The sequence below is a fragment of the Argopecten irradians genome, chromosome 15, assembly GCF_041381155.1.
Source record: "Argopecten irradians isolate NY chromosome 15, Ai_NY, whole genome shotgun sequence".
In the NCBI taxonomy this organism is placed as follows: Eukaryota; Metazoa; Mollusca; class Bivalvia; order Pectinida; family Pectinidae; genus Argopecten; species Argopecten irradians.
The window spans coordinates 4,058,928-4,072,059 of NC_091148.1; the positions used below are offsets into that span (position 1 = coordinate 4,058,928).

A 13,132-nucleotide genomic window follows, 5' to 3' on the forward strand; every position below is an offset into this window, starting at 1 on the left:
TCTAATTCACACATATGCATGTACATGCGCATGTATGTACGATGTATTGTTACATAGTATTTGTTAATACTGATGGGATGTAAAGACTAAGTTAATGATCTGATACGAACTTTCATTCGGTGACTCCCCCTCCCAAAAAAGAACAAAATACACCTCCTCACCAAAACAACTCAAACAACAACAAACAGAATGTGTAGAATTTTTACTTAAAACATGCCAACTATTTGTTATTGTGGACAATTATACAGCTCTCATTATGTTTTTGGAATTTGACATTGTATTGCAATATGCAACAGCTTTACATAATGCAAGTCATCCTCGATACTCCAGGTGTTCCGATTACTTACGATCTCTACACCCCTGGACTATCTCATAGTAAAATTGAAAGCAGCTCAAGGGAATAAATCTGACCAATCACAGGCCTTCAAGAAGTTTCTTTGAAGACTACAGAGAGAGCGACGCCCAACTTCAAAGCCACACACAGTCAACCATAGTAAAACTGGAGGCAACAGAACGAAACAGGTAATTTAATCATGCGATGTACGTCAAAAGAGCCACATAACGGTGTACACTGTCGTTGACTGTGTGGCTTTTAAGTTGGGTGTCGTCCTCTCCGAGTCTTCAAAGAAATATTTTGCAGGCTTGTCATTGGTTCAGATTTGTTCCATTGAGCTGCCTTAATTTTAAGATAGTTCAGGGGTGTAAAGATCGTATGTGATTAGAACCCATGGAGTATTGGGGATGAATGCAAGTATACATGTAGTAACGTTTATCAGTACGCCGACATTAGCCAGACATCCTCTCCGTGGTACAACGGTTTGCGCGTTCGGCTGTTAACCGAAAGGTTGGTAGTTCCAGCCCACCCGGGGACGAGAGTTCCATTTCTTTTAATTCTTCTTTTTTTAATAACTCGCTTTATGCTAGGTTTTACGAATGGTATTACAATGTTTCCTTGTTAGTGAAAGTAGAAAGCTTGAAGCTTTTTCAGTACATTTTTCAACAAAACATGCATCATGAATAGCACTGTATAATCACTGTGACCCTGGCATCAAGCTCAAACATTTTTTTAATATTTCACAAATATCTGAATTATTGAATATCTAAGTATAACGAAAGTGATACAAACTTAGTTGTAAGGATAAGAGAAACATCGAAAAATGTGAAATAACCAAGTAATGAATTGTTCGAGGTCAGTAAGCATTATCTTGACTATTTCATAGTTTGAGGCTATTCTCATTCTTAAAATATGACATTGAATGTCTCTGGTTCTCTCCACTATTACACTGGGTATTGTTTAACTATTCCACAGCTCCAGGTAAACCCTTACTACCTATTCAAATCTTGTGATATATTCATGATACAAATACAAAATTACCTCACTAAGAGAGTATACATCACGATTTACATGAACGTTTGGAAAGGTACTTTATAGTAAACATATTGAAACATTTGCTAAATTTTCATAACATATATAGTCATCCTCGATACTCCAGGACTACCTCATAGTAAAAAAGGAGGCAACAGACCAGGTAATTTAGTCCTTCGATGTGCATCAAAAGAGCCGTATAACGGTACACTGTGGTTGACTGTATGTGGCTTTGAAGTTGGGCGTCGCTCACTCTGTAATCTCCAAAGAAAATTCCTGAAGGCCTGTGATTGGTTCAGATTTATTTCCCTGAGCTGCCTTCAATTTTACTATGAGATAGTCCAGGGGTGTAGTGATCGTAAGTGATCGGAACCCCTGGAGTATCGAGGATGATCTATATGTAGCACTGCAAGCAGTTTTGTACCAAGTAGTGAGGATTTTGAGATTTTTTGTTATCAAAAAAAGTAATTTTGACCAAAACTTTTCCCCATGCAACACAGGGAGTTAATCAAAATTTGTATCAACTATCATCACAAACTATTCCACTGTAGTAGGTTATAATAGTCAACTTTGTGTAAACGATACCTTAAGCTTTAACAATAAATACGCTCTCTGTCATTATTTTATTCTACTATGGTGTTATAACACCACATGGACTTTAGCAAAGGTCCATAATTGGTAAATAATCATTGTTTCCTTGGGATATTATTTAGTTTATAATTATATGATATTGTCTGGTTCCTTTGATGATAGTGGGGCTTTGGCTGGGATCACACAAAGGATAGCTCTACATTACAAAATGAAACACCAAATATTTCTCAAAAAAAAAAAAAAAATAGGCCAGGTACCTTTCATGGCATCTAATGGTTCGATGAGGACACAGTATTGATGTCTCAATAAAATCCAGTGTTGTATAAGACATGCTTAACACAATTCTGCAACAGAGATAAATAATTGAACGTCTTGATTTTAAACGTGTAGATGACTCCCGCTTCACTGCAAACACTGGCTGATAAATCTAGCGAAACGGCATGTCAATGTCTTTCTCAGTATCTCTCTACATATAATTGTCACACTGAGATACTATTTTAGCCATTTTTATTTTTTGCGAATTTCATTTCAAAACAAATTCGCAAATATTAACATTGATTTCTATCAAATACCAATGATGTAGATGTTAATTCGCGGAGATAACTTTTACGAATTTATTGCATCGGGGATGTCTTGTGAATATATACTATAAACATACTTAATTTAGCGGTAGTCTTATTTTGGTGGTAGTTTTATTTTAAGCGCTAATTTACGTTCAGCGCTAAATTGTGTAAAAGAGTATTTCCAGCATTGGACCACTGAATTGCACTAGTTGATATCCACGCCAATAATTCATAATTTAAATTTTTTCTCACATTTTCGCCAAAATTTGATTGCGCTGAAATCAGTAAGTTTACAGTAATGCGTGTAATTATGAGAGGCAGGTTGGCTATTTTTAACGTTTAAGGTGGTAGTCTCACATTCCCCAAAATTTTCCTGTCGTTCAATATTTTTCATATTTGATTTATGAAGTAAATATGTTGTTATGCATCTTCTGTCAAAGTTTCGAAGAAATTGAACCATCTATTTTTTCAAAATAAATATTCAAATTTGCCATTTTTGAGTAGAATCTGCACATGAAAAAACAGCATTAGTCTGTACTAAATCCGCCCCGTTAATGAAAATAATTAACAAAATGTTCTACGATATATATATTGTTTAATTGACGTGATATATATCAATCTTTTTTTTTTTTTAAATGCTTTACTTCTCGTCATAATTAATTTCTAGTGATCATTTTTGGAGGAAATTAGGTAAAAAAGACGCAAGTAAATTATCTAAAACATTCTCACCAAAATGAAAATAAATCAAAATTGTGATGTTCAATTTTTATAGAAAAATAACAGACTAAAAAGTGACAAAGTTGCTTATAATCAGTCAATTTTCAAAAAAATTGAACCACAATTTGTCAAGATAGAGCATTTTTAGCACCAAAAACCCTTCATTTTTCATTGAAAAAGACGGGATTCACAATATAGTTATCTCCCCTATTATATATACTTTTTATACATTCACTGCAGAAGTTTCTGTTACAATATAGCCTAGATGTCAATAGTTTTAGTTTTAAAATAATTAACAATATTTAATCAATATATATTTACCATAAAATAGCAATTTAAGATTAATAGGATTATTTGTGTTGTTATTTTTAAAACTAATAAAATAATTTATTCATAAATTCAAACTTCAGAAAAGGGGGTATTAATCAAATCGAGGTCATTCAAATGCTTGAAGAGCTTGGGGCACTGTCATAACTCAAGCGTCTGTATGAAAAAATCATGATCTGTCTCCCTTACCATGAAACTACATTCTGTAATGCCATCTTGTATGGAACGCCATAGCTGTCTCGTATGGTTCAAATATACTATATGAGGTTGTGTTTTAATTAATGATATTTTTTTATGTTTTTATGGTTTTATCATTGTATGATGTGATCTTAGCATTGTATGGTATCATTTTATTAATATTTGATTTCTACCATTATTTTATTTTCATTTGTCTTGGTATTATTTTCTTTTATCATTATATGAATCGATTACATAAAAACGAAATGATAATAAAATAACGATAGAAGCAAATGATATATTGGTCAAATCAAATCAAATATTGATAAAATGATACCATACATTGTTAAGATCAAATTATGTAATGGTAAAACCATATAACATATTGAAAACACACATTCATATAGTGTATTTGAACCATACGAGACAGCTATGGCGTTCCATAACCTTATAGTAATATACATCTTGTCCATTTTATAGTGCTATCTCACTGAAGAGTATTAGCAGAGACACCAAACAGGGAAAAGTACGCCAGGCCACATCTTCGATACACCAGGGGTTACTGTCACTGACGTTATATCTACCCCTGGACTATCACATAGTGAAATCACCAAATAATTGACATAGTGAGATGTTTACTCGTGCTTATCGCGAAATCAAAACACTCGCGAAAATATCCACGTTTACAGTATTAATTGTTTCTACATCAATGCGATATCGTGAAATTCATCTGAACGTCTGTTACGATATCATCAGAAAAGATGGTTGCGCCCATAAAAAACACGTGTCTTTTCTAACAGTTTTGTTGATTGGTGGATCGAATCTCCGCCTCAACGCCTCGGTCTGGCTGAACCAAACTACATCCTAAAATCACCGGGTATTATTGCGGGAATACTATAATGATACAGAAATCTTTTCCCAGAGGGGTTCCGGTAAGTAAATATGTTAACATCTGTGACAGAAAATAAGGGGATACCGTCCTTAAACACCCGGAATATTCGATATATTTGCTGTTAATAAGACGTTCAACATCATAACATTAAGCAAACCAAATCTTCAGCATTAATCTAGATATATTTATTATTAATACCCAATGAACGAAGGAATAGATAAGTTCATCTACAAGCTTTTAACCATTCAAATGATGCGTCCTTTCTGAACATTTATTACCAAAACTTGTACAGTGTTTCATAGATACACATGCATGATTCATATTTATGTACATATTATATACATTATATGTGTGAACAGTTTTACATATTTTCTGCGAAAGAAAATGTAAGCCAAGTATCTGAAGAAAATCGTCATAATTTAATCTAAAATCCATAAGTCGTTTCGAAAAAGTAATAAAACCTTATATTAGTACTAAAAATGACATATACCGAATGACCATAAAATATAAAAAATAAATGATAATATAAATAATATTGATTTTCTCCGTAAAATAAATGAGAAATAGTAATGATAATAAAAACTAGTAGATACAAGAAGATACACATGCTTCATCCATCTTTCCCAGAATTCATTGCGGCCAATGAACCCTGGGAGAGATTGGCTTGTGTCTGTAATTCATAATCGTGAAAATATCATACCCACAAAATACAGTATATATTCCGTAGAAGCAGTGGCCAATACCGTCTACAATTCTATAATCTATAATCTGCAAACTCGATTTAGCAGTGAACATTTCCAAGTAAATTACGTATGATTGTGCAGGAGTTCCCACCAGTTCGGTTTAGACTGCTGCATGTCTCGACATCGCCATTTCCAGCACGTGAAGCCACAGCAACAATCATGGCTGTCGGCACAGATCTCGTCCTCCCCGAGAGGTCCACAGTGCTTGGTCTTCTTCACCAGTGACACTATCAGTTTCTTTACCATTCTGTAAAGGAAAATACCGTATTAATGAAATATTGTATAGCTGGTTAATTTTTAGCTCATCTGGCCCGTAGGGCCGGTGAGCTTATGTCATGGCGCGGCGTCCGTCGTCCGTCCGTCCGTCAACATTTCCTTTAAATCGCTACTAGACATAGAGTTCTGCATGGAATGTAACCAAATTTGACCACAAGCATCCTTGGGGGAGGAGGAACAGAACTTGTATAAATTTTGGCTCTGACTCCCCGGGGGCAGGAGGGGCGGGGCCCAATAGGGGAAATAGAGGTAAATTCTTAAATCGCTACTTGTCCTAGAGTTCTGCATGGAATGTAACCAGATTTGGCAATAAACATCCTTGGGGGAGGGTGATCAGAACTTGTATAAATTTTGGCTCTGACCCCCCGGGGGCAGGAGGGGCGGGGCCCAATAGGGGAAATAGAGGTAAATCCTTTAAATCGCTACTTGTCCTAGAGTTCTGCATGGAATGTAACCAAAATTAGCCACAAACATCCTTGGGGGAAGGGGAACAGAACTTGTATAAATTTTGGCTCTGACCCCCCGGGGGCAGGAGGGGCGGGGCCCAATAGGGGAAATAGAGGTAAATTCTTTAAATCGCTACTTGTCCTAGAGTTCTGCATGGATTGTAACCAAAATTAGCCACAAACATCCTTGGGGGAAGGGGAACAGAACTTGTATAAATTTTGGCTCTGATCCCCCAGGGGCAGGAGGGGCGGGACCCAATAGGGGAAATAGATGTAAATCCTTTAAATCGCTACTAGTCATAGAGTTCTGCATGGATTGTAACCAAATTTGGCCACAAACATCCTTGGGTGAAGGGGAACAGAACTTGCATACATTTTGGCTCAGACCTCCCAGAGGGGCAGGAGGGGCGGGGCCCAATAGGGGAATTATAGGTAAATCCTATAAATCGGTACTTGTCCTAGAGTTCTGCATGGATTGTAACCAAATTTGGCCATAAATATCCTTGGGGTTAGGAGAACAGAACTTGTATAAATTTTGGCTCTGACCCTCCGGGGACAGGAGGGGGGGCCCCAATAGGGGAAATAGAGGTAAATTCTATAAATCGCTACTTGTCCTAGAGTTCTGCATGGATTGTAACCAAATTTGGCAACAAACATCCTTGGGGGAAGGGGAACAGAACTTGTATAAATTTTGGCTCTGGCCCCCTGGGGATAAGAGGGGTGGGGCCCAATAGGGGAAATAGAGGTAAATCTTTTAAATCGATACTAGTCATAGAGTTCTGCATGGAATGTAACCAAATTTGGCCAGAAATATCCTTGGGAGAATAAGAACTGAGTTTGTATAAATTTTGGCACTGACCCTCAGGGGGCAGGAGGGGGGGAGGCCCAATAGGGGAAATAGAGGTAAATTCTATTAATCGCTACTTGCCCTAGAGTTCTGCATGGATTGTAACCAAATTTGGCCACAAACATCCTTGGGGGAAGGGGAACAGAACATGTATAAATTTTGGCTCTGATCCCCCGGGGGCAGGAGGGGCGGGGCCCAATAGGGGAAATAGAGGTAAATCCTTTAAATCGCTACTAGTCATAGAGTTCTGCACGTATTGTAACCAAATTTGGCCACAAACATCTTTGGGGGAAGGGAAACAGAACTTGTATAAATTTTTGCTCTGACACCCTTGGGGCAGAAGAGGTGGGGCCCAATAGAGGAAATAGAGGTAAATCCTTTAAATCATTACTAGTCATAGAGTTCTGCATGGAATGTAACCAAATTTGGCCACAAACATCCTTGGGGGAAGGGGAACAGAACTTGTATCAATTTTGGCTCTGGCCCCCCGGGGGCAGGACGGGTGGGTTCCAATAGGGGAAATAGAGGTAAATCCTATAAATCGCTACTTGTCCTTGAGTGTTGCTTGGATTGTGACCAAATTTGGCCATAAACATCCTTGGGGGAAGGAGAACAGAACTTTGGCTCTGACCCCATGAGGGCAGGAGGGGTGGGCCCAATAGGGGACTTAGAGGTTAATATTAAAATTCCTTCAGAAAAGAAACAATGAACCTTTATTCAGAACATTACTTGGCATTACAAACCAGGTGAGCGATACAGGCCCTCTGGGCCTCTTGTATGGGTATGATATTCTCACGATTTCGTGAAACATTGTTATGATCGGAAAATTTTAATCTGCGAAATTTTAAAACCGCTAAAATTTAATCTTCTCGTTTTAGTTCAGATCGCATAAATTTTGACCCGCGAAAGTAACGCTAATTTATGCTATACGGTAGCTATATACATTATGAAAACTGTACTCCTTTATACAATGTGAATGATGAAAAATTACCTGAAAGTTCCATGTTTGACGACATGATTTTTGATTCACATAAACAGCTTACAGAACGAGGACAGACTTGCAATTGGCCACTACTTCTACGGAATATAATACTATATTTTCCAATGTGTAATTTAAAGCTTTATATTGCATTCTGTTGTTGGCAATCATCGGACGAACCAATTTAACAAAACCCAATAATATGACAGATAACCTGTAAGATACATTTTAAAGAAGCAGAAGGCCCCAGGGGCCTGCGCAATGTATGATTTAATGTTGCTCTCCTAAGGAGAGATGTTTCCTTTTTTTATCCAGAACTGTATCGAATTAAATACTCAATTTCATAAAACTTGTGGGCAAGAATCAATGATAACTGTTACAGGTCCTTTGATAAACCGGTTATCATATTGAAATATCGTATACTTACTCTTTGTGTTCCGCGGTCAGCTCTGAGTCTTCTGTCCCAATATCCTCTTCCGGTGACGTTTGCCCGCCTTTTTCCTCTACCAACATTCGATTGGCTAACTTCTTGTCTCTCCCTTGCATCAGAATCTTGGCGACATTTTCCAGTTGATTATCTAGATCGTCATCTGCTTCAAGTCTGAAAAAAGAGACCATGGAACCAGTACTGATTTGTCATGGAACTACGATTACCTTATGGACAGTTGTTTACACGAGTAAAAACTATTTTTACTTGTAACAGGAACATTAAATACTAACGAGTCAAATGTTTGCCGTATGAAATGGATACATATGCGTCTAAAAGCAAAGCGTTCTTGACAAAACATTTGGTCAAAAGACTAAACATGTATGGTTTGGGCCCTTTTTGGCCCCAAATTCGTCAATCTTTCAAACTGTTCTTTAGTATTTAAATTGTTGGATTTGACATGTTTAGTACATCCCTCATTTACATTTTAATTGTAAAGAAAGTTCTCTAATCTTGGAGCTCCAGTTGCCATAGAAAATACTCGAAATATGCATAAATTATGAAAATGTGAAAATTTTGATAATTTTGGCCATTTTTTGTTTTAGAAATCATAGAGCGCATCATTGAACAAACTTTATATTTCTCCTCAAGATGTATTGGAAGTGCATACATATTTTCAGTAAATATAAAATTTGTTCAAAGATGCTCTTTATAGTTTCATAGACAATAACGTAGCAAAAAATGACCAAAAGTTCCACATTTTCATCATTTATGCGGATTTTTTATGGTTAACCAAGACTACAGCTGCAAAATTAGAAAACAGTCGTCATAGTTGAATCAGAGATGTACTAAACATTTAAAATACAACAAATTAATCACAAAAAGATAGTTTTGAAAATTGCATGGATTTGGGAGCATTAGAGGGCCCAAATCATACATTGTCCTGTGGTTGCTACTTATAGACATACTCTCTTTGGACATGTTGATTTCCCTGTTGTTGGATCACCAGGTCCAGCGCGCTAAGTATCCGCTGAAGTAACTGGGTATTTGTATTACTTTCAACAGCTTTCGGCCATACTTAAAAAATTGTAAAATAAAAAAAGTAAAATAAAAGATAATAAAAAGAAAAAAAAGAAAAGGAAATAGAAATTAAAAATAATAATAATAAAACAACCGAAAACAACATTAAATGTGAATTATCATCAATAAACTGTGTGTCAAAGCTACTTTGATATTTAAACGGATGTATATATGGTATCGCTTAAAATATGTCAGATATCCTCATTGACTTAATAATGTATCTGACTGTAAAACAGACTATTTCCCGAGTAATGTTTTTCCGACGACGTAAGACATTTGAATAATCGGGAACACTCCCTCCATGGAATGATAAGGAATGAGTAACATGTAACTAATACTTATTTAGCAAAATTGAGAAATTATCTAACCGTTTTATTTACTTCTCCCGTTTTAACTGAAATTGTAATTCTTAAAGCAGCGCGGAAATAACCTTCTTATAAGGTGTATCGGATGTATGAATGACAACGTTTAATTGAAGGAAACTGGCTATTGCTTATTAGGACGATGGGTAGAATGCTGAAAAAAAACCTAACCAAAACAAACAAACAAAAATAAAAAAGTGAGAAACAAAAAATAAAATAAAATTAACAAAACATTGATTAAAAAATAAAACAAATCCAAAAACATTAGCTTACCTTGATTAATGACACATATTGTCATTGTAATTACAAAAACAGCGCGCACGTGCATGTTGAAATGTCCTCGACGTATAAGAACCGTGCCAAGATTAACAGTTTTGTCGCTTTAACATAAGAATTTATAGTTATTTATCGACGAGACAAAACATACAAGTAACACTCACTGACCCGCCTGAGGTTAAAGAATAAATTTTACAATATCTATGATAAAAATCTACCAAACCAAGCGATGGAGGAAGGCACGATTAATGCATATTGATGGTTTTTTTTTCTGGGTAGAATGACACTTTGAACAACTGTTTATAGGTTTGGCATTATATATACGAATTAATAATGTAAATATCATGATCTGTTTTCTGTCACCGTGTTTAAGTGTCCCAAAGCACATCATGGAATTTTCGTTATCAGATACACATGTTTAGGGTGCAAATTTCCATTGCCTTAAAACCACATTACGTGTATGACTACAGGTATTCTACCTCTAAATAACACAGAGTTTTAACATTTGAAATTCTGATAGAATTAATTTTGTCGTTATAGACTTGAACTGCGTTAGGTTTGGCTTAGACTTGGGTATTACTGTGTTGAAAGTGGAGAGTTTAAGGAGATTCAAAGAGGTCTTTATCTTGACCGTGAAAATACTTCACACACGAAATCTCGATATTACGAAGCAGCGAAAATGCTCGTATATGATCTGCATTTTTAGACCTAGAATCATTTTTGTCAAACATGAAACAGTTTTGAAGAGCACTGACTAAACATATTTAGGCTTAGCTAACTTGTTTTGAAACAAAACAATATTTTGTGCTGTGTCTCGATACTAAATGCAAATGAAATTGTAGTAAGGAGGTATTTCATTTTAGAAACTCGTATCTGCTTAAAGATATGACTGGAACTGAGAACTAAGAACTGAGTACTCTTTATAAATACATGCAAACTTATTAAAAAATTTAATGAAATAGTTAATTAAGGTATCTACTTGAAAGGTATAAGGAAAATATTTAAGTTATACGTGCCGTAATATTCCTACTAACAAATTAAGAAGAGGTTTTGATATTTTGTTCACCAAATTAGCACCATTCTGAGAATCACAATACTAACAATGGATAAGTTTTAATTTTACAAGTACGAATAAGAGCTGAAAATGATTTTTGGCAGTACGACACAGTGAAACGAGTACATACGGTCAGATCATGGAGCTAAGTTGTAGTTTACAATTCTATTTCACAGTTTTACAGTGTTATTAAGTGATTTCTGCAGGAAAGTTTCTATCTAAACATATATACGACATATAAAAACCCCAAGAATTTTACAGTGCACACATTTTGAGTTGTAACTTATGTTTATAAGGCATCAGATATGTTTTGTTAAAGGGACAATTTAGTGAGGCTAATTCGTTACATAACCATGAAGCAAAAGATGACATAAATGTATTGTTCTATATTTCTTATGAAACACATGGCAAAAAATAGTGACAAATTCCACAAGTGACAAATTCCACAACATTGTTAAGTATTTTGATTAATACCATTGAAACTCCAAATCTTTGGTCAGCACTATAAAGCAGGTACAATATGTACGCTGTACCCATACCCGAGTCCAAGTGACGCACGTTAAACAAATGCAATACATTACCACTGAGAAGTTGATGGAATTATTTTTAGACAAGAAAATGCATCTAATAATGTTAACACAACTGTAAGAGCGATTTGAGAAGTTCTAGACAAAAAATTCTTTACTTCACAGACAAGGGTCAGGGTTCGGCATACAAGACTACATAAAATGTATGTGTAATGGCGATTGAATTTTCTGGCATATCACAGTAAAACTAACTAATCTAATTTCCATTAGACCTGGTTTGTTTCCGATATATGTGCAAGTTTTTAATGTACTCAAAGACCTAATTGTCCCTTAGACCTGGTTTGTTTCCTATATATGTGCAAGTTTTAATGTACTCAAAGACCTAATTGTCCCTTTAAATAGATTATAGAAGAAAAAATAGCATGTTAAAATGATCTTCTGGTTATGGCACATATAAGAAAGTGCTACTGTTTGAGTAGTGTCATATTAATTAGTGAACTGCACTTTGTCAAAGCGGAACAATGAGTTCCCATCACCATGTGGATAATTAGTCGTTTTGTTATCTCGACACCTCCCGTATAAAATACATTGAGATGAGCCGATGATAATGATACATTGTACCTCCCATTTTACTCATGGTTCGATGTTCAGCAGGATATCATTAAAAAACCCAATTGTTTCAAACTAATACATGTGTAACAATTATTTCAGAACTCTTATCAGATAATCATATTGATTCACTCAACTTGAAATATTGATAGGACAAGTCGGCCGTTGATATCTAATTTTACACGCTATTATTTTCCGTGAAGTGTGAACTTGAACATATTTAATACGAAACAATAAACATAATGCATAATTTGATTACATTTGTTTCCAGGTATACAACGAGAATTCGAAATATTTCTACATCACTGTAGTTACTTTATATCTAACAAAATATTTCTCGTATATTGGCGTGATGATGTTGCATAATTAAAGTAAACATCTCGCCAGATACGTGTATAAGGCAATTATGGTATCGGGATGTGCAGTAGTCTGTGACAAAAGCTTCCACGCTTTCACGAAATAAAACCTGTTTTGTGGGAAACTCTTTCAAGGAAGCGTTGTACGTGGAAGTCATACCTGCTTAGTCAAAGTCAAGATTTTGGTGATAAAAAACCACGGTCCGAAGTCAGAATAAGGCATTCGCAAATGAAGGAAAAATGTATTCCATTTGGACTTTCATCCTTGATGTATCTTCAGTTTTGAAGACGATAAAAAACACGTTTATTTCGATGTTTGAGATTAAACCTAGGAATCATGTTTGGATTTTGTAAATATCACGTGACTTCTTGGAATAAAAGTATTTACAGACATGGAGTGCAATGGAAGTATCATTCACTTTCGATGCTAGGTTTGGGACACAGTTCGAAGACAAAGAATAGTTGGTAAATATGATCAACGAACATTCATTCAATTCTTTTCAAAGGCAGTGGACTT

The 13,132-nt window shown here is 35.5% G+C and overlaps 1 protein-coding gene across 1 annotated transcript; it reads right to left on the minus strand.

Annotated features, from left to right (window-relative positions):
• Window positions 1-5,186: 5,186 nt before the first annotated feature.
• Window positions 5,187-10,322, minus strand: LOC138309233 (uncharacterized). Its single transcript, XM_069250385.1, has 3 exons — window positions 9,320-10,322; window positions 8,352-8,525; window positions 5,187-5,623 (listed from the first exon to the last, which is right to left on the minus strand). The coding sequence occupies exons 2-3, from the start codon at window positions 8,468-8,470 to the stop codon at window positions 5,440-5,442; spliced, it is 303 nt and encodes a 100-aa protein (XP_069106486.1). The 5' UTR covers window positions 8,471-8,525; window positions 9,320-10,322; the 3' UTR covers window positions 5,187-5,439.
• Window positions 10,323-13,132: the final 2,810 nt, after the last annotated feature.